We start from the raw sequence: 26,572 nt of genomic DNA, 5'->3' as shown, positions 1-26,572 counted from the left end.
AAGTATTGTGACTTCTGGTGACCCGCTCGTGTTGCCTCCCTTATCTCTTACACATGTTAAACCTGTGTCAGCTGACAGAACCATTCAGTTGATCGGTATGGCAGGGAACACCTCTGGGAGGTCCAATCAAGCCAGATGCGATTTTGAAGGCAATGGCAGCATGGGGGTAAGCTGCTTCCTGTTGCTACAGAAACCCCCCTGAAAGCAAATTGCAAGCTATTGTGTGATGTGGAAACTGTTGAGAATTGCACCCGCCTACCCAGTGCATGGTTATTGGAGCAGCTCGGTCTTTGTCGATGCATACTTAGGGAATAGGGTTTATGATAATCCCAATGCAATCTTGGCAGCAAGCAACGCCTGACTGGTGGGAAATAGCTGAATTTGCAGAATGGCTTCGAGAGGATAAGTGGGAAGAATTCTCAATGGGTGTTTTGGAGGCACAAATGGTGGCCAGCAACCTGTTTGTGGCCGCATCCAACTACGTGGAGGCTCGCTACAAGGGCATTTGCATGGTCTCTGACATAACACACGAGGCATGGGTTAAAATTAAAAAATTCCTTCCTGACACTGAGGACAATGTCCTCAACCTTCCATTCAATTTCCTCCAGCTATTCCTCTCAACCATAGAAAACATCCTGACAAAGGAGAAGGCGGATATCCTTGATTGTCATTTGCATATTGGCAGTGCTCCAGATACGATTTTGAAGTGGGAGTATTTTACGCCCTATTTTGTAAAGTTGGGAGTAAAATGATTTTTAGGGGAGAAAAGGGGAAGTTAATTTCCCATTGGGAGTATTTTATAAACAAGTAAAAAGGTTTTAACTGGAAAACAAATTGTTTTGCAATAATTATTTTATTGCACCTAGTTATTCATGCCCATTAAAACATCCACATTTACTTTTCCCAACTAGGCAGGAATAGGAGTTTCTTCCCTTGGTACTACATGCACTGCTGGTCCAAACATATACATGGAGCTGTTTAGGTGAAAGCAGGGGCACACATTTCTCTTCTTTTTTCGGAGTAGTTCAGATACACCCCTTATCTGTAGGGCTGCCTGTTGGAGATCTTGAAACTATCCACAGAAATGTAATTGTCGCTGTCCTCACAGAAGATGGGCAGGAAAGGTCATTCCAAGCCTTTAGATGCTTCAGTTGCTCTCGTAGTGGCAGGACTGTTCATCTTCTGGCACTGCACACAAAAGCCTAAGGACCAAGGGTTTACTCTCCGCTAGCACAAAACTCAAGGCCCAGATAAGGAGGCATTTCTGCAGATGGTTCACGCTACCTAAGTCAGTTGGTGGGTGCCACTGCACCAGGTTCATTAAAGGCAGATCTGCAAAGCCTGGACACTCTTGGTAGTCTCTGGGATATACAGATTGTCTCTCCACCCTTTTCCTCCCGTCCAACCAGTCTCACTTTCCCCAGATGAAGACTACTGTTGGCAAGCACCTCAGGGGTTTTGAGAGTGTGTCCAAGTCTTTCAAAAGCCCAGGGTTATGTTCCTGGCTCTTCGGAGTCAAGAGGAAGGACAGGCCTGGATTCAGGCTGATTCTTGATTTGTCCAGTTTCAGTTCTTTTCATACCCACAAAACATTCACGATGGTCCATCCCGGCCAAGATTCACTCCTGCTTGCAGGAGTGGGATTGGATATGTGCTATTGATTTACAGGAAGCTTACCTGGATAGTCCCATCTGGCTGCCTCTTTTACATTTCATATTTTTTTGTGGGGGTACCATTATCTTCATTACCGGATCTCTGTACACATCCCAAGGTCTTCTCGGAGGTCATGGAGGCATTTGTGGCCACCCTCCACAGGGATCACATGTCTATTTACCCTTACCTGGATGATTGGATGATTGGATGATGAGGGCTTCTTTAGCAACTCTGGCCTCGCAGGTCAGACAATGCTACTGGACTTAGCTTTCTCCTTTGGCCTCTTGATCAATTGGTAGTCAACTGATCAATTGGTAGTCAACTTTTAAGCCAACGCATCACCACTTTTTCATAAGCTATGTGTGGGACACTCTGGTCGGGAGGGCTTTTCCTCTGTAGGAAAGGTTGGCGGCCATTGCTCAGACAGGGTTAACTCCGTTATAAGAAAAAACAGGACAGTTATCCTTGGACACACTGCCAAGCTATTCTCTCGTTTTGTGTTCCATTTTACTGCACTAACCTTGTGTAATATAGATATATGTGCATCACCATGTGGTTTGACTTTTGTATGTCCACTGGGATTAACTTTCTACATTACAAGGCAGTTGTTGTGGGCTCTCTCCACACACACTGCATTGGTGACTAAGTGTTCAGTAATGTCATGTATGTGTTCCTGAACATTTCTGATTCAATACTAATTTGAGACTCATGCTCATATTATGTCACTGTGTTCAAACGAATTGGTTTATATTACATTGACTGTTTTTCAACCATTTTGTTTAAAAACATGAAATACAACTATGTAATTATTAGCTAAGATGCTATTGAATTATAAATAGTGTTGACTATTAATGTTTTCCAATACTCACAGAAACATATGGGTCACAGGTGATTCAGGTCAACGCCTAGTTCAGTCCATCAGAATAGAAGAGCGTACACAAATAGTAGTATGCTTTAATTCTAATCGGCGGCTACCCCCTCCCCCCCCCCATGGTATACATTTCTAATTTTAGCCCAAGTTTTCGCCAGTAGGGCCATCCCTCTTGTTAAAATATGGCGGCCATTGCTCAGCTGTGTGCTATTCTTCATTGCCGTGCAGCCTTGCTGGCTTTGATGTTTCAGAAACCCATGGTTATGTCTTTGTGTATTGGTAGTCTCACACTCTAGAATACCTTTGAGGGCCGATACATTGGGATTTGGCTTGGCATAATTTGGATTGGCATTGAAAGCAGGATTATTCCCAGCATAGTCTTATCCAATTCCTATATCTACAGCAGTGACTGAGAACCTCCAGTTATGGTCCCAGACGTCCAACCTATCTGTAGGAATCCCACTCCATTCCCTTTGTTATGACAGAGGCTACTCTCTCAGGTTCGTCTGCCACTTTGGGTCCTCTGCATCCACAGCCTCTCTTCTGCCCAGGAACAGAGTTGATATATGAAAGTCCTAGAACTGAAAGCCATCTCATTCCTTCCATCATTACAATGCCGCAGACAACATAACGGCCATGTATTTCTTAAACTCAGGGAGGTGCTAGGTCACCCTCTCTGGGCAGACTAGATTCTCCATGCCTAAACTACTACAGCCATCTGGTGGGAGCTTTCAGTTTACATGCAGATGTCCACTGCCAGATGTCCAGAGTCCATGCTAAGGAACTGAACAGACAAGTGATAGTGTAATTTTCAGGAACTTCATTTTTAGAGACTTCTTAAATTCTCAATGCCCTCCCTATGCCTCTCAGGGAGTCAGCAGACCAATCCCTGGCTGATGCCTTCCTGCTACAATGCACAAGCCAATTCCTATGAGCCTTTCCCACAATTACTCTTCTGGCCAGGGTAATTCAAAATCCCAGGAGATTACCGAATTGCAGGATGTTGCTGATGGCTCATTAAGACTCATGACGTTTTGGTTTTCTGACCTGAAGGACATGTCAGATTCCACTGCATAGAATGGAATCTGACATGGGTGAATTCTTCTTCAATGGAGGAGGAACATGCTCAGTCTACAAGAGGGACCGATCCGATCTTTCATCCCTCCCCACAATCACTTTATTTAGCACTTCGGTCAATGAGGACCTAGTTTATAGAAAATTTTGACTTTCCTCCCAGAATATGGAGGTCCTCCAAGCAGCTTATCGGTCGTCTGCAGGCAGCATGTGTGGGTACGAATTGGTCATTGGTCTCGACAGAACGGCATTAACCCCCTACTAGACTGATCTCTCATGTTTATCTGGCTTAGCCTCTTCAGGGCTTACTTTGAAAACGTATCACACCTGTCTTTCTGCAATTGGGGCCTACAAGTTCTTAGTTCTCACTGTGAAAGACTGTTTTTAAGAGACACTTTATTGGCCTCTCCAATCTGTTTCTAATGGTTAGACAACCTCAGCATCAAAGGTACATCAACATGGTACTGGCATTTCTCATAGACAAGGCACTTGGGCCAGTGGCCTCTGCAGACTTGACCCATGTTTCTTAGAAGACTGCGTTATGTTGGCCCTAACGTCTTACAGGTGGGATGTAGAGAATCAAGCTCTAAGCTGTAAGGAGCCATTTATTCAGTTCCATGAGAAAAAGGAGTCCTTCATACTTATCTGTCCTTCCCAAGATTTTAATGGAAGTCCATTTGAATCAGTAGATAAGCCTTTCTCAATTTATCAGAAAGTAGTCGTCACAATCTGTGTTACAAGGGCTCTGAAGTTTTATCTGGCATATGCAAGACAGATCAGATCTCCAAACAAACTTTGTCATCTATCGGGTTCATTCTCCTGCAGCAATGGCCACCATTACCCCATTGGTGGTCTTGGGCATTCTAGAATTGTTTAATATAAGCCACCATCTAGTTCACTTTGTCAATGCTTGGGTGGCACATATCGCTTTTTAGAGACATGATTCCCTATAATACACAGGACAGAAAATCACAAGTTCTACAACTACTACTCTCTGGATTCAAATTGTGAAACAGATGCTAGGTTTGGCTAGGATATTCTATGGCGCATTCATTATTGGATGGCTTGGGTCCCTCTCGTTTTTCTGTTTCTTACTTCCGCCTTTCCCCTTTATGTTGCTTGGCAGTCTCCATTGCATATAGAGTGAAGGGGAGAAACCTTAGCAGTAAATTGATTACTCGCCTTATTGTCTAAATGTACTCCTAGTCCATAGACCCCTTTCCTCCATACAACCCGCCATGCTCCACTCACAAACATACTCCTGACCTCCGGACTCAAATACGGCTAGCAGAAGCCAAATGGAAAACATCTCCTTCAGAAGCCAAGAAACTGACGTTCACCATAGCAGCCAAACAGTACAAACAAGCCATTCTCCATGCCAAAACTACCACATACAACGCCTGTATCACCAATGCTAAATCCAACACCCGTGAGATATTCACCATCCTCAGGGAACTTGAAACCCCAACCAACCCCCATCACTAAAGATGAGCCCTGGTGCATGATCTTTCAAGATGCAAAGCTTGCTAAATTAGACACCCCTCACAAAAAAATAGAACACACGTGCTCCATGATCAATTAATCTCCTCATTCCCTGGCGGCCACCCCTCCGCCTCTTTAGACCATGCATTGAGACCTTCCTTTGTTTCACTTCACTGAGGTCTCAGAAACTGAAGTCAAAACCATCTTACAAGGCCTTAAACCTTTTAGATTCAAAGGTGACTTTTGCCCAGCAACACACATCAAGGACTGCTCTGAACCCTTGGCTTCCTTCAACGCTGCCTTCATTACTCGTCTTTATCCACTGGCATAGTCTCCGCTAGACTCAAAGGAGCCTGGGTTCTGCCACTCATTAAGAAAACCTTCACTAGAACCCGCTATCCCTACCAACTATCATCCTATTACAATGGTCCCCTTCTTGAAATCTTAGAAAGAGCAGCTTATCTGGCCTCCATCGGCATGAACCTTTTGGTGAACATGCAGAGACCAGCATTCCATAAGTCTGTATAACTTATCCTGGAGTCTAACTATAGGATCTTACACCTCCACTGCAATGGGAAAAGTTATCTTGAATGTAGACAGATGAGCAGTTGGACATATGCAAGAAAAACAGCATTACTGCTAAATCCCTGGGTGTAATAGCAAATCTCCCAACCAAGTCCTTTGCAGAGTCAGTTGAAGGACATAAGCAGGCACGCAGTGGCCTTTTGAACCTTCCATGCCCAAATCCAGCATCAGGACTGGTTCTCTGGTCAAAAGAAGAGGAACCATTAATTAAGTTACGCTGCTCAGGGGCCTCTGTCTTCTAAAAGAGGACTGAAAACCTCCACGTCTTCTGGGAACATGTGCTTGCAGTCAAGGAGTTGACCCTTTACCTGAGTGAGTTCTAAAAAGTTGCACATGATTCTTGTGTCCTTCCTGTCATCGCTTCCATCCACAGGCTTCCCCTATGTTGTCCTCTTCATCGCTTATTGAGTATTAATAGAGCTAAAAATGGAGATCCAAGTCTTGCCTGATTCAGATGTAATAGAAAAAAAGAAAAACCTCTGTGAACATGGGCCAGGACTTATATTCCCACTTCTTTGTAGTGGTGGAAAAGCCTTCAGGATTATGCGCTATACTGAGCATCCTCTGGTTCCTCCTGTGCATTACTTACAAGCACTTAGACGGTCACTATGCAGCAGCTCACCACATCCCTCCAACAGATTGATTGGATTTGTGCCACATATCTTCAATACTACTATCTTCACCCATCCCTTTCTAGCTCTTGCAGAGCTCCTTCCTAATATGTCTGGTTGGGGAGTAATATTGTTTTATTAAGATGTTTTTAAGTTTGATGTTTGCACAGCCCTGCAGGTTTTTGTCAAGGTGATGTGGATGTTGGAATATTATCTTCAACAGTCGAGGGTGGGGGGTCCATGTTTATCCCCATCTAGGCTACTGGTTGATTCAATACTCCCTTCAATCTTTTCTGGACCTACTTCTCCAATTGTGCCTTTAGGTGAATCCACTGAAGTCTGTGTTGCCCACACTAAAAACCCTTTCATTGGCCCATTGTTGCACATGAAAAGGGCTATAGCTATTAATCCAGTGAAGTATCTTGCTGATGTTAGGAGGGTCCTTTTCCACATTTTGAAAACAGGTTTTTCCTCTGCCCTCTGGTTACAGACACACAGGGTCACATGTATGCCTGTGCCCAGGTGGCCCACATGCCCAGTTCCATATGAGACAGACACAGTTGAGGCTGACAGTTAACTATTACCAAATGAACGGTCTGCAATCACATTAAGCTCCTATTAGCAAATAGATCAGAGGTTCTTCAGTTGTGGATAGTGGATTCCATCGGGTGGAGTTCTGATTGTGCCTCCAAAGCCTGAGATCTCTCTTCAAAATTCGGTTGAGGCGCTACCCTTGATCAGTCACGTTCATGGCATGAAGACCCATTATGCCCGGTCTTTCCGCGAAACAACGTTATCTTTGACCTGTAGGTTTTTCTTCGGTCTCTTTGGGGAAAGATGGTTTTGATGTATACAGGTAATATAACTGTGATGTACTACGTGGATAAGCATAGGGCAACTCACTCACCTCACCTTCGCACTTCAGATATAGGCAAGTGTTTCAGTGGTGATGGCAATTGTTCCTAGAACTGTTTATTCCTGGGGTGACTACTAATAACCATTGTCTTCCATGGCTGTATGTGTTTTTATTTAAACAACAAACTGTTGACAGTCCACAGGAACAAGGAATATAGAAACAATGCTGATATATAATCAGTCTTGTCTGTCCATGGTTATTCATGGTCAGACAAACTGTGCAGGCTCAGGGACACCATTGTGCATACATGGTACCATGAGCAGTATTGGACCATGATTATCTATGGTCTGTACTACACCATTTACCATCTAAAGTTTTCAGTGGTTAGCTATGGTCAAAATCCCGGACAAACCATGGTTGTCCATTTACCTTAGTAATAGTTGACCATGGTGAAACCATAGACGACTATGATCTGCCCATTAACATAAAAACAGGGCAGATACTGCTTTGTCTTGTCTGGTGACTATGGAGGACATCCTGATTGAGTCCTGTAGGTCTACAGTTCTATCATTGGTGTACACAAACATTTGAGATGGAAACATTTTTTTTGCAGAATGCAGCGTTTAAGTGTCCCCTCTAGGTTCTGCTGCAGGTGTACAGTGTGGTGAGAAATCACCACCCTTTGTGGGATCTGGAGATTGTTCAAGTGACTGAAGAACATAAACCACTGTGATGAGGACAGTAAGCTGTCTTGCCTATGGTCACATTACCGTTCATATAGGTTGAGTAGTACTGGAGTGCAGTCCCATGCTCTAACCACATCCCCCTATGCCTCTCTTGCAATTATATGTCTGTCTTTCTTCCTTTGAGGAGGCTGATGTCTGTCCTGTTCCCACAGTCTGTGTTTCTCTCCGTCTCTTACTTCTCCACTCTGGGTCTGACTTCCTCTTATTCTCCGCTCTGCAGTTCTTACTTTGTTTCTCCACTCAGGGGCTCTTTTCCTTCTCACACTCTCCCACTCTGAGCTTCTCAGCGTTCTCCCCAATTCAGTGTTAGCCTTTTCCTCTCTCCCTACTCTGGCGCTTGCCCTTCTCCCTCTTCCCCACTCTCACTTTCCCCCACTCTAGGGCTTCCCTGTTCACCATCTCCACTCCGGGGACGGTCTCTTCCTCTCTCCCCGCTTCAGGTTTTCTCTGTTGTCTCCCTGCTCGGAGAGAAGACTATTCCCACTTTGTAGCTTCTTGCCCTTCCTTGCTTTGCTGCCCAACTCCCGGATTTATGGAGCCACTGCGTATCTGCTTCTGAAGAGCAGTGCTCATCAGGAGAGTTGAAGAGTATGCAGGATCCTCCTCATCGCAACTTCTAAACTGCACTCCGCGTTGGCAGCTGGCGGCTCTCCTCTTCCGCTCAGTCCGCACGGGACTCATCTTTGGCTTCCCCTCAGGCATTCGTCTTGATGCTCCAAACATTGTTTCCCTTAGTCTTATGACCTTGTTGCTACTTTTGGCAACTGTATTTCGGTTTACAAAGTAATTACTGTACTGTGCACTGGGGTCCTTGTGTTTTCCCGCTCTTAAGTATTTCTGTCTTAAGGCTTAAGACATCCCTTAAAGATGTTTTGATAACTGGACAGTGTGCCTAGGAGTTGACTGGTGGCAGCAGAAGTTTTTCATGTATTTTTATGAACTTTTACCGAGCCAACCTGCGCTTACTGCGTTTGGCTAATGACTGTGGCTAGTGTCCGTCATGGCCTTGCCCACAAGGTCTTTTGGCTTCTCCTTTGGCCATTTTGTCTCTTGGCCTTCCCCTTGCTCTTTGTGATCCGGGGAGTCCTTATTTGGGCATGAGAGCTGCAGTAATCCCTGGTTGGACCACTGCTAGCGTGCATGAGTGGGGCAGATCTCCTCATTGGCCAGCTGGGTTGCAAGCACTTACTGGACTTTAGGATATGAGGATGGGCTCTGAGTGCAGACCCGCAGATCACCCTGAGGTCCGAATCAACCTCTACATGGAACCATGTATCCTGAGAAGTGAAGCAGATCCAAGGACTGACCCTGACCGCGCAGAGAAGGTTTGGCACCCTGAGCCTGCTGTTGTACCGGTAGAGCCCTGCTTTGCACTCGATCTCTGAAGACTTGCAAAGGTGCTTCAACCCTTTTGAGTGGTGGGACCAATCACACTCGACGTCTCCTTGGTGCACTGCAAACATGCCTTCTCAGAGGTGTCCCTGGGCCCTCCAGTGGACTGACCAGCTTGTCTCTTGGCACCCGTGCTGGAGCATTGCTACATCGAGTTTCGGCTTGAGCTTTGGGAGAACCCTAGTTCACACTGCCAGGCACCTTCTTGCCAAATCTCATTGTCCCTTTTGCTTTGGGCCGCAAGAGAGAAGCATGTGTCAGTCCACGAGACTTAGGTGCTCCTGCGTCACTGTGCTACAGTGGCAGTCGCTGCTGGCGACTTTCCGCCCTTTCTTCAAGTGTTCCCAGAACAGAATCATTGATGCTTTCTTTGTACTGCGTTTGTGACAAGAGATGCAGCTCCTGATGGAAATCCGCACCTGTGCCCTTTGAAGCATAACCAAGCAGGGGATTTCGTAGTCCAGGCGACCTTCTTCACACTTGCCAAGCTTGAGCCTGGAGTGAGCTAAGGGCAATGAGTAATCATACCACTTTCCGTTGGCACCTACTTCATCCATACCCTTTTTACGCACAAAGGATCCCTTGTGGTCCTAGTCTTCACTTGGGTGGCTCTTGCTACCTATAGTCATCCGAAAGTTGGGCACAGCTTTCTTCTCCATTGCAGACCCACCTTTGACTCTTGGAACCACATTCCTCACACTCCAGTGTCCTCTTCTAACTTTTCCTTCCCATTAAAGTTTGTCTCTTGTGAGCATTATGTATCGACGAGCGCATTTACGCACAAACATAACATTGAGCACAAGGCTCCAATCTTCGTAGGGCTGGACTTCTAAAGTTGGCCATTGTGTTGAGGTTTGTGTGTCTTCCCTCCTCATAGGTTTTGGCATGAATCCTGACTTTATCGCATTGACTGAAAAGTGACTGTACATATATTTTACATGGTGTGTGTTTTAGTAGTGATATTACTGTGTTATTCATTATTCACATGTTTGTTAAAGCCCTAATAAACTGTATATTTTTGATATTTTACTGCCTAAGAGTAATTCTTGTGTCCTACCATGTGTGCTCATCCAAGACCTCCGATCACCCCCAATACTCCTGAGAGACTCTATGCTACCTTGAGTTGTCCTGGCTAACTTTGCAGAAGCGTTCCCTGTTTCACTAAACTAGGGTGGCCTCCTGAACATCTGTTCACCAGAGCAGAGTTCAGAAATCCATTTTAACACATAGTTACTGATGCATTGTTACTGCATCAAAGATCTCTTGATGGTTGGTACAGGGTGAATTTCTTTATGATGGTTTCAGGGTCCTTGCCATGGAAGGTATTGAATCCTCTATTTAATCGGGAGCCAGTGGAGTATATATAGCACTTGGGTGATGTACCTGTATCTTTATCATCTTCGCAGCTGTCTGGCTGCTGCGCTTTGTACAGTCTGTTGAGTAGATATATCAAGACTTTTAGGTAGAGACTTTTGCCATAATCCAATCTTGACAGTAGAAGTGCAATTGCTGCCATGGACCTGTACATGAAGGTGAGGGAGGGCATGAATTATCATATAATATGCAGCTGGAGGTAAGCATTTCTTTAGATAGCTTTAACCTCAGGTTCCCCTGTAAAATTGCTCTCCATCATGATCCAAGGTGTGTGGTGGTGGTTGTTGGCAGGGGCAGGTACCCATTTCATCCAGCCAGCGGAGGGAGTTTGGATGGGCTTTGGAGGTGGTGAGCCGCAGATGATGAGCTCTATTTTACTTTGGCAACATCCAAGTCCGTTTGTGGTCATCCGGGAATCCACACATGCAACCCATGCGCTGTGGTTGGGTGTGCTTATTGTAGGGTCATTAGCAAATTTGTAAATGATTTGTATGTCATCCACATAGTAAAGCATGAGAGGCTTGAGTTAAGGTTCAGTAGTGGGGTCGTGTGGATGTTGAAGTAGAAGCGAGAGACTGGATCCTTGGAATAGTCTGCATGTTAACTTACGAAAGCATGACCTGAAAGGGCACCCATAAGTGTTGTTCCTCCAGCATTAAATCATTAATAGATTAAAATGCTGTTGCATATTCCCTGTTGTCAGGCTGTAACGCCACAGTACATAAAAACATAGTTGTCATTGTAACTAACAATAAACTGCACTCACTTCTGCATTCTATCAGACTTGCTTTGGGCCACTCTCTCCATGCACAGAAGCCTTTTTATTTTATTCTTTACTGTGTGTTCAGAGTTGTTACTTCCTTTGGCATTATTTCAAGAATTGCTTCATCAAGAGTTTTGTACTTCATCCCTTTTTCAAAACTGAGATAAGCTCTTTCATACCTAAAGCGCTTGGGAGACTTTGACTTGGCGGATAATGCAATCTATTTCCCTTCCGGGTTCAGCCCTGTGAAGTGTTTCCCACAACCACCATGGCTAAAGTAAAGATCAGTAAGAGTATCTTTAAACATTTCTCCACATGCAATATAAGCAACATTTATGTGGAGGACAAGCACACAGAGTGCTTGTGTTGCTTGTACTGTGATATGAGATCCTGTTCTATTTGCCATTCTTAGACAAGACCTTAAGAGATCATCAAAGGAGGCTGATTGCCTGGTTGGATGAAGGTACCATCACTTCAGATTCAGCCTCAATCAGAAACTCGGCCTTAGCTCATCATAGCAGGCCATTGGAACAGCCTACTTTGTCAAAAAGAGCAAGATCCCACGAGGACCATTCCAGGGATAAAAGGGCGAGGAGTGAGCAACCTGCTTGGGGTCATAAAAGAAACACACAAGACCTCCCAGTTGGAAAAACCCACCTCTTTAGGGGAAAAAGCTCACTTGTCAGCAGAGCCATTGACCAACATGTGTCCTTGAGACCATTCACGGGTAGAACACAGCAATTCAGGCTATATTTCATAGGCCTGTGGCAACATACAGGAGCAGATAGAAACATTTACGGTACAGTTGACAGCAACACCACCCACAACACCCTCGATGACCGCCTCGACAATTAAACCATTCACGACCACCTTGATGACTTTGTTGTTGATGCCCAAGAGTGCTGTGGTATCAAACCCACCTACGACGCCAACAATGCCCTCCTCAGTGACCATTTTATGGACTTTTGCATGGGTGAAACTCTTGTTGACCTTTTTCGCTGCATTGTTGACGATTTCTGCGCGGACTACCACTCCATCAAAGGCGGACTCGTTAACAGCTGCTTCCACCGGCCATTGTCCAAATGAAAAAAGCAAGAAATGATTAGCATGCACACAAATGTTCCTTCTACCTTCACAGAGACTGCAGACATTCCTGCAGAGAAAATCTTTGAGCATGGAATTGATTCAGACTTTGAACGTCCAAAGGGTGTTTTTTCTGAGGAAGAGGATTTGGAAGAGAGATGGCTGTCTCTGCTGACCTGCGGCTATGCCAAAAAGGCCATTGGATGCCAAAACCACTGCAGTCCACCCACCCCCACAACCAAAGGCACGTTACCTGTCTGTATACATTTTGAAAACTCTGAAGATCCTGATAAAGGAGCCTCATATGAATGTGCCAAACATCCCTATGAGACTTAAAATTTCACAGGATGTTCCGCCGCAAAGACCAGACAATCTGTAGAAGCCAGAAACACTCTCACCAAAATCGTGGGTCCCAATTCTGCATTGCAAGAGGGAGGCTCAGAGCACGCAAACAGGAGGGAATAAAGACCCCTACTACCCACATTCGGACACACATTCTTTGGGTGACACGCTCCCTGTTACAGTATCTATACATTCCACCTCCCTGGATGGCTACGATGATCTTGTTCCTGCTGATGGGGAGCCAGAGGAATAACCTAGTGATTCCTCCTGGTGAGATTGGGGTGTTCCACTCTACCATGCAAAGGCACAAAAATGTATGATCTATTACCTGCTGAGCAAAGGAAGGAGGGCTTCCTATACCAGCTCAGGGAAAAGTCGAATAAGAGAATTTTATCCAACCTGATCCTGGATGATATCTGAAAGACGGATTAGTGGCCCTAAGAACCCCTAAACAGCCCTGGCCACAAGGGATCATTTGGACAAGAAATCCAGGGCACCAGCCACTGCCCTGAAATGCTTAAAAGCACAGCTGTGTCCCGATTAGGCAGCATCTGTGGCTGTGAAAAAGAGATCAGCCAAGCAGTCTTCCCCATGTGTGGACCCCCATGTTAGGACAAACTGCTTAATATATTTGGCAAGCATGTCATCACCACAGTGTTTACAACGATTAAGGCTGCAAATTCAATTGCGAGATACAATAGTGTAATGTGGTACAAACTGGGATTGTTATTGTATTTTTTGCCAGAGGACAGGAAGAGGGAATCCTTGTTACTTCTCAAAGAGGGGAATTGGCATCCAACTACGTAATATCCATTGCAGAGGATTTCACCGTAACTCGATTCAGACCGATGGGTAACATGCTTTGCTGTCATGGCTGTTTGAAAGCCACTAATTGCCCAATTGAAAGTAAAAGATTATAATTATAATTGTTTTTTATAATGCGCTTAATGCTGATAAGGTTACTAAGCGCTGACCCGGGATACGAACCTGTGTTGCTCTGCGTCGTCTTGCTTCCAATGCGAGCTCTCTTCCACTAAGCTATACTACCTTTGCAGATATATCCTTCGGCGATGAAGATGTTTTCGGGGAAAAAGTGGATGATGTACTTGTTTGATAGACTGATACGACACAGCCCGATTCTTTGGCACGCTTCAGCATTGGAGACACTACCAGTCTTCTTGTTCCAATGGCCATTTCTCCAGCTCCGGCAGAGGCACTAGCTCATCCTGTCGCTCCCATTCCTACAGAGGAGCTTCCCACTCCACAGGAGACCATTATAAGGCCTCCAGGTCTACCATGGGACAACGGCGGACGAGGCACATCGCACACTACGTGCCAGCCAGGCAAGCAGGTCTAACTCCTTCCACCATTCACCCTCCTGAAGTGTTACCTGACAGCCTCTCTAGACTAATGGAAGCAAATAACGACAGATCAATAGGTGCTTTCCATAATAGCCTATGGACACATTCCAGAATTTCTTTAAAAGCCACCCGTTACCGCCTCCCACAGATTCGAAAACAATCTGGAAGAACTGCAAAATGAAGTGGAGGTGCTCCTGCTCAAGGGAGCTTTGAAGCAAGTACCGCTAAACCAGCAAAATCAGGGGAACCGTGACTATTATTTCCTAATTCACAAAATTGGGGGGATTGGAGGCCTATCGTGGACCTTGGATTCCTCAACAAATTCATCCAATTCCCATCATTTCAAGTGTGCGCCCTATAGATGTTTCGAGGCCACATTCAAATGTGGGGATTTCCCTTTATCCCTCAACATGGCGGATGCCTATTTCCACACCCCGACACACCCACAACATCAAAGATACTTGGATTTCCTGGTAGCAGGGCAACATTACCAATTGACAGCGCTCCTCTTCGTGGTGGGACCAACCCTGATTTGCATATGGTCTTTCCCCTTTCTGTAACGGCTTGACATATGAAAAACTGTGGTCTGGAGGGTTGCCCAGAGCAACGCCAGAGGTTCAGATGACTTCTAAACCTTCCAGCCATAACCTCTCTTGTTTTGCTTTGCTTTGCAGTCGGCACCAAGAGTGTTACCAAATTCCTGGCACATCTGGCGGCCCATCTTGGGAGGGATGGGCTCCATGTCTATTCTCACCTGGATGACTGATCAATTTGAGTGCCATCTCTAGTTCATGGGAAACGGAACGTCCACCTTGCAGGAAAGTATCTTTGTTGGGCATTTCAATCAATTGCAGCAAGTCATACAGACTTCCTTCAAGGAGCACAATATTTCTAGGGGTATCCTTGGACATCATGACTCTGCAGGCAAAACCTTTGGAGGAACTCCTCCAAAATGCAAACACTGAAATTGAAGGGAACTCTTGTCATCATGCTTCATTAATTTCAGGTTTCACTTGGCAGGCTCTCCAGTAATAACACATGAACGCGAAAGAACCACCTCACTATGTGTAGATAATGGGATATACGCTAATTGAGAACACGCTACAGCATTCTATGTGACTAATAGACCAGGTCAGTGATGGGAAAGTTGGTTCATGTTAGCTATGCTGCCATATTAGCTACATTTATGTTATTATTAATCTAATTGTTTCCCCATAGGAAAACGGCTGATGAAGTGTAGACGAAAATTCTTTCATAATCTTGCGCAAATTGGGTGGCACATATATACAGGTAATAATTCATGAATAAGTCTGAGTTGTATGTATAAATAGAGATGTAAAAAGAGGGTTCTTTTTTAGCACATCCCATAACATGTTGTATATATTTCTTTTATTCACATAATTGGTAACAGTTTGTTAAATGCTGCAAGTACAGTTGCATCATGAATGTGTCCTACAAATTTTAAAAAACTGCTCCTGAAGAATGTTCTTAATGATTAGGTGCAGAAACATGTTGGGAATAAATGACTGCACACAACAAAGCTACCATAGCTTGAAAAAGGAAATTCAATAATATAAGGAATATGGGTAGCTTTGGGTAAAATATATTACCAGCGCAGTGTGTTTGGTGTACCTTGGTGAAGGAGGATGCAGATTTCCTTTCTCCCCGTGCCGTTAAGGATTTGGATTGCCCTTCATCTATTTTGATCACCTGGGACTCTGCATATTTTACACTGCGCATGCGTGGAGCGCTGCGCGGTGTGCTGTAGCAGTATGTTTGGGGTTCGCGGTTCGCTCAGCCGCGATAGATACCTTCCTTCTTCGATAAGATTATACAGTCTAACACTGCACTGATTGAAATATGTGCACAGATATATCATAACTTGAGCTTGACTTTAATCTGCTCTATCTCCACCACCACGTCCGGGCGGTCCTCACGCCTTATGGGCGCACCGGCTATCTGAATAACTGTGAATTGACATAATTCTCTGGAATTTAATTGTACCTCTGAGCGACGACTGCAGAGCTAATGCTCTTTGAGTCACTTAAGGGCACAACGGTATAACTTCTTAAGAGCTGTACTCACTCCTGGGGGAAATCTGAGGACATTGCCCGCTGTCTACGTCACACTCAACGTGTTGTTTTCTTCAATGACAAGCCCCTGAGCGGCAACCGTGGAGCCGGTCTGTTGGAGCCCCAGAGGGGGTCGATTGGAGATCTCTGTGGGCAATACAACTGGTACACGCTTCGATTTCTATTTTTACCACTATATTGTTGCTTGTCTGAAACTTGAAACTATGAAACTGCGAAGCAAACTTAAGGTAAATAAGAAAAACACAACTACAAATGGTTATGGAGCAAGGACTATGGGTGAAGCAAGTACTCAAACAGCCATAATTAAGGAAAATAAAGACTTTTTCTTGGGACAAACTACAGTGGCTGAGATTCACGGCGAGAGGCCTTATACTGAGGAGTCTCTTCTTGAAGCAGTGATGATACCACCTGACTTTGATAACAATAACTCATAGTTAAACCTTTGCTATAGCCTTGAAGGACAGATGGCAAACCTGGAATGTGTTAATCCTGCTAGCTCTCAACACATCGCTATAGAAGACGGGAACACTGCTCCCGAAGTAAAAGTGTCTACTGAAGAGGCTTCTCTTCCTGCAGCTCCAAATGTGTCCTTGCCTAACCCCTACATACTGTCCTGCACACCGCGGCTTAGTGGCCTGGCAGATAGATCCACTGAGTCCGAGTTGAATGTGTTTATCTGTTGAGGGGTCTACGGTAAACTGTATGCGAAACTAAATTGAAAGACGTGGAAGCACATATTTCCACAGGCTTTGCTTTAAAGGTTTTGTTGAAACTTTGTCATAACATTCTGTGCCTAGTGGAAAAAAATACCTCTTTACTTACTAATATGGGTACCGAGAAGAAGGGGTCTGTGAATGCAAAGAATCATTTGGCACTACCAATGCACCCGACTTCTACCACACAGGGTGGAGTAAACGCTGATAACCTTGAATCCACGTTAGTGGAGATCTTGGCTGGTGATGATTCTACTGTCAATGAGAGTTGTAGATTATCTAAGAGAGAAAAACGCAGAAAAAGGAAACTGGGCATTGACACAGGGGGAAAGGCATCAGAGGCAACTGTGGTTTAGGTTACTACTATTCCTACAGAAGTCCCCTCGGGTGAGACTCCTTCAAAGCAAATCCCTTCTAAAAGGGTAAGACGCCAGAAAGGTGAAAAGACTGGCTTTGAAAACTGGTAACTTAACTTCCTGGTTACTGGGAGCCTCAGTCCCTAATGATAAGCCATCTAAAATAACTAAGGAAAATATAGAACCCAGTCTAAGTTTTATGGAATCAGACCAGTCTGTCATTACAAGTGACAGCAGTATAATGACAATTGAATCTCCAACTCAGAGGCCTGTGAAAAGTAAAGTGGGCCCACAAAGACCGCGACTGTAATAGACCAGATTAATGAGGTCAAAACCAGTGCAAAAACTGTTCAGATGCCTAAAAAACGTTTCACTATCTCTGCGGGCTGGAAGAGGCAAAATAAACCTATAAACAGAAGATGCTCCACTCTCAACTGATGCTTAGAGTGGTGAAAAGCAGTGACTTCAAGTGTGTTGATTCACGCCCGAAGGGGAGGACTGAAGTGCACTGTTAATCTGAGGCCGTTGTCTTGCTTATAAGAAGTGCTAAATCTGGTCTTAGGAAATACAGCTACGAAATAGTCCTTGTTGTGGCCGCTACGAAGCAGCTAAAACTCCAAGAGCCTAAAACTGTGAGACAAGCTAAAGATTGTTAACAGAAAAACTTAATTGTAACAGATGAAGTTACCAAGTCTCACTGGGAATGGCTATGCTCCTTTTTTGCCACCTGTAAATAAAGATGAGCTAAGCTTATTATAGCTTCATGGAATACAGGGTGTCACAGCCATCTTTTCCGTGATACGGGTTCTTACGAATTGCTTGGGGACAAGGATATCATTTTTTGCAAGAAACGTGGCTTCGCTCATATCCTGTCTTTGACAGCTTCACTAACTATAGGAAAGCAAATAAGGGTGTCATGGGTAGGCCATTCGGTAGTCTGGCCATTCTGGTTCGAAATGGCATAAAGTCCTCTGAATATTCTGCTATAGATGCTGAAACTAACTCATTGATTGCCCCTAATTTGTATGAACTGTACTCCACTACTAGTCAAGCAAGCAACTATGATGTTAAATCTGAAAGGTGGAGGACTTTTCTTACTGAAGTTGAATTACTTATGACTAACAACCACGGGAAAAAGTAACAGGGCGTGGAATTTACATGGACAATATGCCTCGACTATTGATTACATCGATCTTAGTATGTGTCTTTATGATACTTTGAACCAGTTTAATGTCCAGTCGACTCCTTATAGCGACCACTCTGTTGTGTCATGTATGCTGGAAGTGAATAGCACAGAACAACTGAAAATTGATAATATTGGTGAGGTGAAAGTGCTGGGTGAGGGGAACAGGCTGGGCTGGTCGGACCGGAATCTGCATAAAGCAAGAATGTGGTGCAACTGCCTACTTACTAAGAATATGACAAAGATGACGGCAGATTAATTTACTGAGTGGATTTCACGCAATATGCATGATATGATGCCTATGGGAGGGAAACTGCAACCGCTTTCCGGGAAAAAACATCATACTGCCCCTTTTGACAAAATCATAAATGAGAAGAAGAAAAAAATGAGAGAAGCCATAAAAACTATTGAACATATTGGCACTCCTATGGCCTCATACATGTTGCTAAAGTGAAAAATAAAGAACAATTATAGGAATTGGCTATACAGATCTAGAAGGTCTAGTGAGAATGTAAACTGGCAAGCCATAGTAAAAATACTCTTAACCGGCGATACAAAAAAACTCTGGGCAAACTATAGGGCCACCCTAGGCAATGAGAACCATCAACTGATGTGCTGCATAGATAACCATACCTGGGCAACATAACTTGAGGAATAATTTAGAGGAGACCTTGTCCTGTGGAGAAAAGAAAACATAATACATTTTACGAGTTGATATTGTTGACATTATAAACCAGCTAAAGACATCTAGGGCCCTGACGGATTATGTAATATTGTTATCAAACAAAATGCTGATATTTGGGCTGATATTTTACTTATTACCTATCGGAAAATCTTGAGGACCGGTGTCATACCAAATTCTTGGAAGACCTTGATAACGATTCCCATATTTGAATATTGAAATAGAAACCTTCCTGGTAACTACCGCCTATTGGCTCTCACGGATGTGCCTAGCAAGATTTATTACACACTGGTCCTTAATGAAATTAACTCATGGGTACTAAGTAATAACATCTTTAACAATACCCGAAAGGGCTATTCAACGGTTGACAATATACTCGTGGTCAATACTCTGGTAGAACATGCAAATGTTTCCAAAGAGTTACCTCTATATATTCGTAATGTCAACTTTTCCTCAGCATTCTATATGGTTAACAGACATCTACTGTGGGAAAAATGTGACCATATGGGGATGCTAGCACACCTACTTTACATCAGTAGGTTGATGTATGAGAATAATACCACCAGAGTAAGGCTAAATAATATGGGCCTAATGACGGATTACATACCAGTTAGGTTGGGAGTAAAACAGGGATGTGCCCTGGCACCTACGTTCTTTAATCTATTCTTGGCCGATTTCGGAGAAATTTTCATTGATAAAATGAATGCTTTCCCCCAAATTGGCACGAATAAGTTGGGATGGATCTGCTATGCAGACGACATTGTCATTTTTGATAATACATACATTGGAATCTGCAATAGTGCGAGAGCAGCTCACTCTTATGCTGAGAAGAATGGCCTGAAAGTGAATATAAGTAAGACACAATTTATGGCCAGCGGATCCAAGAGATGTAATAAGACAAGTATCCCTTGTAATAGAGATGATATTAAAAGGGTTAACTCCTATAAATATCTAGACCATGAAACTGAGTCAAATGATAAGGGGGTGAAAGGGGTTACTGCAGGCAAATAAGATAGCCAACGTCCTCTCCATTATGGGGGTGATCTCTTCATTCTGAAACAAAAACTGCTGGCTACAGCCTGTGCGGGATACGTACCATCTACAAGCAGAAATTGGCTACTGCCTTTCTGTATGGTCTGGAGGCATCCTTTAGAGACTGGACATCGTGGGCGGATAAGATCGAAGGTTGTATTTGGCGTAGAATTCTAGGACTGAGTCACTACACTCCTTTAGAGGCCATTAGGTTGGAAATGGGACTAATCTCCCTTAACACCCTGATTAGCCTCAACAGAGCGAAGTTATATTTAAAGATCATGTTCGCTTCTCCTGACACCATTCTGTCAATACTTAGTACGCCTTTGAATTCAAACGTACTAATTAGGGTTTCTTTGAGGAATTGTGTTGGACCCCTAGGTGGGAATATGGTGAAGGGGCAATGCTAAAATCCTTGATAAATATTGCTGAGAAACTCGATTGGGTAAAAATCCAAAGGAAGGTTACAAATATGAAATCCCTATCCACCTTCACTAGGATGCCTTTTAATTGTAAGGAAATCCAAGGATATCTCAAACTTTGCCAGTCAAGGATAACACGTCGGATATTTTTGAATATAAGGCTTAACCGGCTGGATATCCTAGAAACTAGAGGAGCCTGGTCGGGAATCCTCGTACAGGAGAGAACCTGCTGAATCTGTTGTGATCAGCAGGAATCCGAATCAGCTAGGCATGTTCTTACAAAGTGTGTCGGAAAGACCCCCATTTATGAAAGCTGTTATTCAAAATTTGTGGAAAATCTGCAGGAAATAGCCAGAAAATCTTTTTGGCTACAATGTCTAACAGACAATAGTCGTAGCAAGATTGTAGCCTTAACACAAGTATGCAGATGTGTTGATGAGAAGCTGCGCAAGTTTGAGGCAGACATTAAGCTGCATGAGGAACTTCATAAAAGTTGATATCTAGATCCTAATCAAATTTTTATTTTGGGCCTGAGGTGCAGTGTTTCGTTCTCCATTTTAGTTTTGAATAATTTATGTGCTGATACATTTTATTTCTAATTCATTTTTAATTTTTATTATTGTTTATAATACCATGATATGTTTTATGTTATGTATTGTGATTGATATAATAATGAATTTGTGTTGTAATTTCTGGAGATATGTATGTGTAAAAGTTTTGTTTATTAAAACTGTATACACAATAAATACACAATAAATACAATTTTAAAAAAAGAATTACCTGCATTTAGCGTGTAGCACATTATAATTTGCTATTAACAGCTTATGCAAGAGTGACCACAAGATTGTTTTGTGTATTAGTATTGGCTGTGTTTATGGAAATTTTTTATGCATAGTTACATTTTTTGATCTTATCAGATTGGGCCAGGTGCTGTAATCATGGATGGTGTTAACACGATTTACCAATGAATGTGATGTACATTTTGACAAAATGATTTGTATTGGAAAAGCAAGATTTTACATTTTAAATGACTGTAATGTTTATGGTTATATTCAATCAATAAAGATATGTGTATGTTTGGATTTAGGTGGGAATAGAGTTTGTACTCAATATCAGGGATGTGCATGAATTGATATTCGCGTTTTTACTGGTGAGGGGTGTTTTGTGATGTTATGATAAAAATACCCAGTATTTTTCCCCTCTTCCCCTCTTCCCATTTCTGGGTTCCCTCTCTGTAGCAACGAATCTATGAAAGAGAACAATGCTGGAGAACTGTAGTTGCAGGTAAGTAACTTTTCTCTTTGTCAGTAAAGGGGCAATACATTTTACTCTGATCGCCTCTAGTCTTTTGGAGGGGTTTCCTAGCTTCCCCTGAGTCTAAACACTCATGTAACAGTCAAATGTTACCCTTTTCAACTTGAAATGGCTGGTGGGAGTGGTTCTAAACAAACTACCATGATTTTTACCGACCGCGTACACCGGTAGCTAAAAATCGGGTCAGCCATGTTTTCCAATATGGCGCCCAAGATCTATCTGTAAAAACAGACTCTCGTCGACTTTTTTTCGCCGTTTCTTTTAGGAAAGGTCCTTATTGTGCTTAGCTCTACGCGCCAAACCAGGTTTGGTCACTTTGTTCGTTGGCCTTTGGCGGGCTTCAGTGCTGAAGCCCTCCTCTGGCGCCTGAGTGTCTGGGGTGGACAGGATGTGAGGGAGGTGCCCGAAACTCCCTGTGCTTAGTCTCCTACCAGACCTGAATGCACTCTGGCGTGATTGGCCGGCTGGGACAGCCACCCTGCTGTGTGAGTGACAGCCAGGCTGGAATGAATGGGGGAAAACTGTTTAAAAGCAGGTCTCTGGGACTTGGAAAGCAGAGTCGACCACTGGAACGAAAGAACCGAAGACGAGCTGAAGGAAGATGACTGCTGCAACTCCTGGTCCACTGGTGAAGCCCTGCTGCAGGTCCGAATTGCCTGAAACTCCATTGACACAGAAGCCCTTCAAGGTTAACTTCTTCCCTTGAGTTTGGTGGGAACAACCAACTCGTAAGCCGCCTGGACACCGTCCCTATACTGGTCGAATTTTCTTCAGCGTGCTGTTGAAAACCGGATAGCCAGTGGGAAGGATACCAGTTTGTGGTTTTTCAGGCACTCGCACCTTAAACCGATGTTTTCCCAAGCTTGTGGCCTCTTCCCTGGGCAGTGCAGGAACCTCCCGCTGTCGTCCTTCTTGTCCCCACGACTGAAGCTCAGGAACAGCGAGATCTGCAGGAACTGCCAGGAACAACTGCCTCAACTACAGCTTTTCTTCACTTACAAGGTACTGTGCAACTGCGGTTCAGAACTCCGTTCGGCCACAGTGAAAGTTTGTGAAACTTTCCCGACTTTGGAGGCTTGTCCTTCCCTAAACCAACATATAACTTTTCATGTGAACAAATTCTTCTAAGAACCGTGGTAAAGACTTAACCGTTTACTACCAGAACTGTGCTATCCTATACAAGACTCTGAACCATTCACTTTGGCCCAGGCCCATTGAATTGCTGGTTGTAGTGAACTGAAACGATTTGCCCTGCCTATGAAAGTATTTGTGCCTTGCTTTCTTTTAACCTGTCTTTTTATCCCTTTTAAAAGTAACTGAAGTGCCAGTTTGCTCACACTTCAGGGGAGCTGAACTTGTTCAGGAACTGATTGGTTGTATATTTGTAGTGTATTAGTATATGATATTGAGCTGCTCTTGCTAGTGCAATGTTTTCCAAATGACTATGTGAATAAATGTATATTCCTTTACCAAGAAACCTTGAGTAAGTGTTTGAATCATTGTGATTGCTGGTCCTTTGTATAACCTCTTGTACTGCTCACTTTGCTCAGATAAGTCTGGCTGCTCAGCCACTGCTACCACATTACTGTCTAGTACAGGCTTGTACCAAAGGTGAAATTATACTTACACTTGTAGTCTTAATTGTTTGTAGTGTTCCCAAAGGGTACTGCATACGATTCTGCCTAACAAGAACACCCCAAATGCTAAATACCTGAATTGAGACCAGGAAGAGGTCGCAAGGCCGTGTCAAATATTTCCTCGCTAATTTTTAATTTCCCCCACCTCCTATCCACTGTTTCATAGAGCAGTCGAGGATATTGTGTTATGTTCTCTTGCTTTCCCTTAAGCGTTCATCTAACCCCTCCTATAAAGACAACCAAGGTATTAAACTTGTATATCGGCGCACTTTGTGTTCTGTTCCTCCAGCACTGAGACAATAGAGTGAAACTAGGCGTCCTCTTTAACTGCAGGGATATTGTGTATGTTCAGCTTTCTGACCTGCCAAGTTTGTTGCAGTTCCTCGGGTACCTTATCTGTCTGCTGTTTTATTAGCCTACTACAAGAACCCTAGGTCTGTGTCCTGCCAGTGTTCACCTCCTAATTGTACTTTGTTGGGTGTTCACCTTACTTGGGCACGTTTTGTGTGAGCTGGCAGTTTACAGCTCGCTCAATCACGCGCTGTCCTGTCTTTACCCCTGTGTACCCTAGCTGCTTACCTGCTCTGAGCAAATCGTCTTGTCTCCTGGTTGTATTCCTGCGGTGAACACATGCACTGTGTCTCTTGGCTTGTTTTTGCACCCAGGTAGCTTCATGTCCTCGCGTTGTTCTTTTTCAGTGAGTGTACACGATTGTTTGTCCCCCTGCCTTCTTGTTTTAACCTGCAGAGTCCATGCATTACGTTAAGGCAAAGTGATCGCATATGTGTTCTGCATCACATGACTCAACCTCTCGTCTTTCATGTGTCTCTCCCCATACAGGCCAGCAGTCACGTCACAGTCATCGAGCGGGATATCACTGTCATGGATTTGCGATGAGGCCGTGCAGAATCTCTGTGACAAGAAATTGACTTACTCCCTTCTCTGCACCAGATTGTGCTGGATACAAATACCTTCACCCATCCAGCCAGTCTTTAAAAGGATAACGAGTGGAATTATGTAGGTTTAAGGCCAGGGTTCGCCTCCATTGCAAATAAATTAATATATTCAGTTTCTTTTAATTTAACTAATATATAGTTTACAGATTGTGTGCTAATTTCTAATGAAGAACTTGTGTACATTAACATATGTATTTCTATCATGACTGGTATTGACCCTGCAAAAACCTGTACAAAATGGAGTGAACCTCAAACAGAAGGCCCCCTTTGCCTAAACTGGGCAGCGGGGAAGAGGCCCATCTCTAAATGACCCCAGGATATGGCAGTTGGAGCAGCCTGGGGCTTGCCCAAAACGGTCACATTGGGCGATATCTGCTACAGTGCACTAGTGCACCAATTTTTTGATGGACTGAAGCATATTCCACCAAAACATGTCCATGGTGCCTCGTCTCAGTCACCTGCATCATCCAGATATGTCTATATTTAAGGAACAGGTTTGCTGAAAAATGCCGAATATGGTGCATTCACGTTTCACTGATGGCCCACACTTCATGTTCACCATGAGGGCGAAGTTTACTTTTCTTTGGACGTGTTTCCCTTGGTTTATTTCAATGCTCTTCAATGGCAAAGCAGTGGACATCATTTCATTTATTAACAGTCTTCAGTTTCGCTGGCAAAGAAGCCAGGTCTCTTTTTTGTGTGTAAAGAATTTACAACATAGCTCGGTGGCGTTTGAGGAGCAGGGGGACTGGAAAAACCTGCTCTACGGCCACTTTCAACATCCTAGAATATGCACTCCCCATCGAGAACACCTGAACGAACGGTGGAAGGGCTTACATTTAGTTTTTCTAAGAAAACCATGCGAATCACGCATGCATCTTGTTAGCTGGACTGTTTCATGGCTTTGCGCACTGCATAACCTCTCTCACTGCAGCAGATCACGTCATCTGAAATACTTCTGAAAAAATGGGTAGATTGCAGTACTTACACATTCTGATGCCTGTTCAGGTTGGGAATCTACATTGATCATGATGAGTGAGTGCTCTTAAATATTCTTGCACCAAAGGTCTGTATACAGATGTAACCACGAGGGACAGGAAATTGTGAGGCTGCCATAGAATTCTTCATCACCCCTACTTGTTATGCATGGGCGTGTTCCGCTGGCTTTCACTACTGCCTCAGTAGGCCTGTGAAAATGTGTTTTCTTCGTCTTAAAGAACATTCATCAACCGTTTTGGCTTTCTGACAAACATGGATTTCATAGCGCATCAGCCTCATAGTAACCTACATGGTGTAGGTGCAACCTGAGGCCGCATTCACTTCCCAGCACTGAGCACATGCAGCCGCACTTATTTTTTTTTTTAAGGGTTAATTTTTGTACTAGTAAAGGCCACAACAGGGTAACTGCAAACTGCCTCCACCAAAGTTGTCTTTCTGTTAAATGACCATCAGATAGTTTCCTGAGAGGTATTGTAACATAATAAAAAATCAGAATTCAGGATAGCTTGATTGTGTGTTTTTTCAATGTGTGTGCAAAATATCAAAGGGCTGGGATCGGTTGTCATCTCATCTTCATAGGTCTGGTGTGTCTATGAGAGAGTACCTCCGAGTTCTTAGCTGGGAATATACCATTACTCACCAGAGGCCACAAATCCTCCTTTCATTTTTAAGAATGCCAGATTCTCTATTAGACCTTTACTAGCATTTTATATGTCATACACCTTAAACTCATAGTGAATTCCAGTCAGGTCCTGCAGCATTTCTCTTGTGCCCTTTTCTTTGGCACCTGTTGTCACCCCATTCAAACCGCCCCCCACCCCTGTGCATGCTGTTTGTACACGGCCAAATCTTGGTGCTGACATTTCTGCTCAGCTGGCTTGGCAAACCTAGCTCACTCCCTGAGCTGGTGAAAGCCTCCAAACTAGTAGGGACAGCTTGAGCACATTTCAAGCCCATCATGCAACCACTCATCATATAGATCTAGTAGTACC

The 26,572-nt window shown here is 43.8% G+C and overlaps 1 protein-coding gene across 4 annotated transcripts in view; it reads left to right on the top strand.

Annotated features, from left to right (window-relative positions):
- The window catches only part of STAMBP (STAM binding protein), a 675,416-nt gene extending 649,337 nt beyond the window's left edge, over positions 1-26,079 (top strand). For 2 of the 4 annotated variants that reach the window (XM_069618921.1, XM_069618923.1), the window contains exon 10: positions 24,466-26,079. In XM_069618921.1, coding sequence (XP_069475022.1) covers positions 24,466-24,522 — 57 coding nt within the window. In that variant the 3' untranslated portion in view covers positions 24,523-26,079. The remainder of the gene's footprint in view (positions 1-24,465) is intronic. The other 2 variants (XM_069618924.1, XM_069618922.1) reach the window with 1 other exon arrangement.
- The last annotated feature ends 493 nt before the right edge of the window (positions 26,080-26,572 follow it).

The sequence above is a fragment of the Ambystoma mexicanum genome, chromosome 10 (genome assembly GCF_040938575.1).
Source record: "Ambystoma mexicanum isolate Mex_15411 chromosome 10, UKY_AmexF1_1, whole genome shotgun sequence".
NCBI lineage: Eukaryota > Metazoa > Chordata > Amphibia > Caudata > Ambystomatidae > Ambystoma > Ambystoma mexicanum.
Note: the sequence above shows the minus strand (reverse complement) of the source record. Positions and strands in the feature narration are given on the sequence as shown.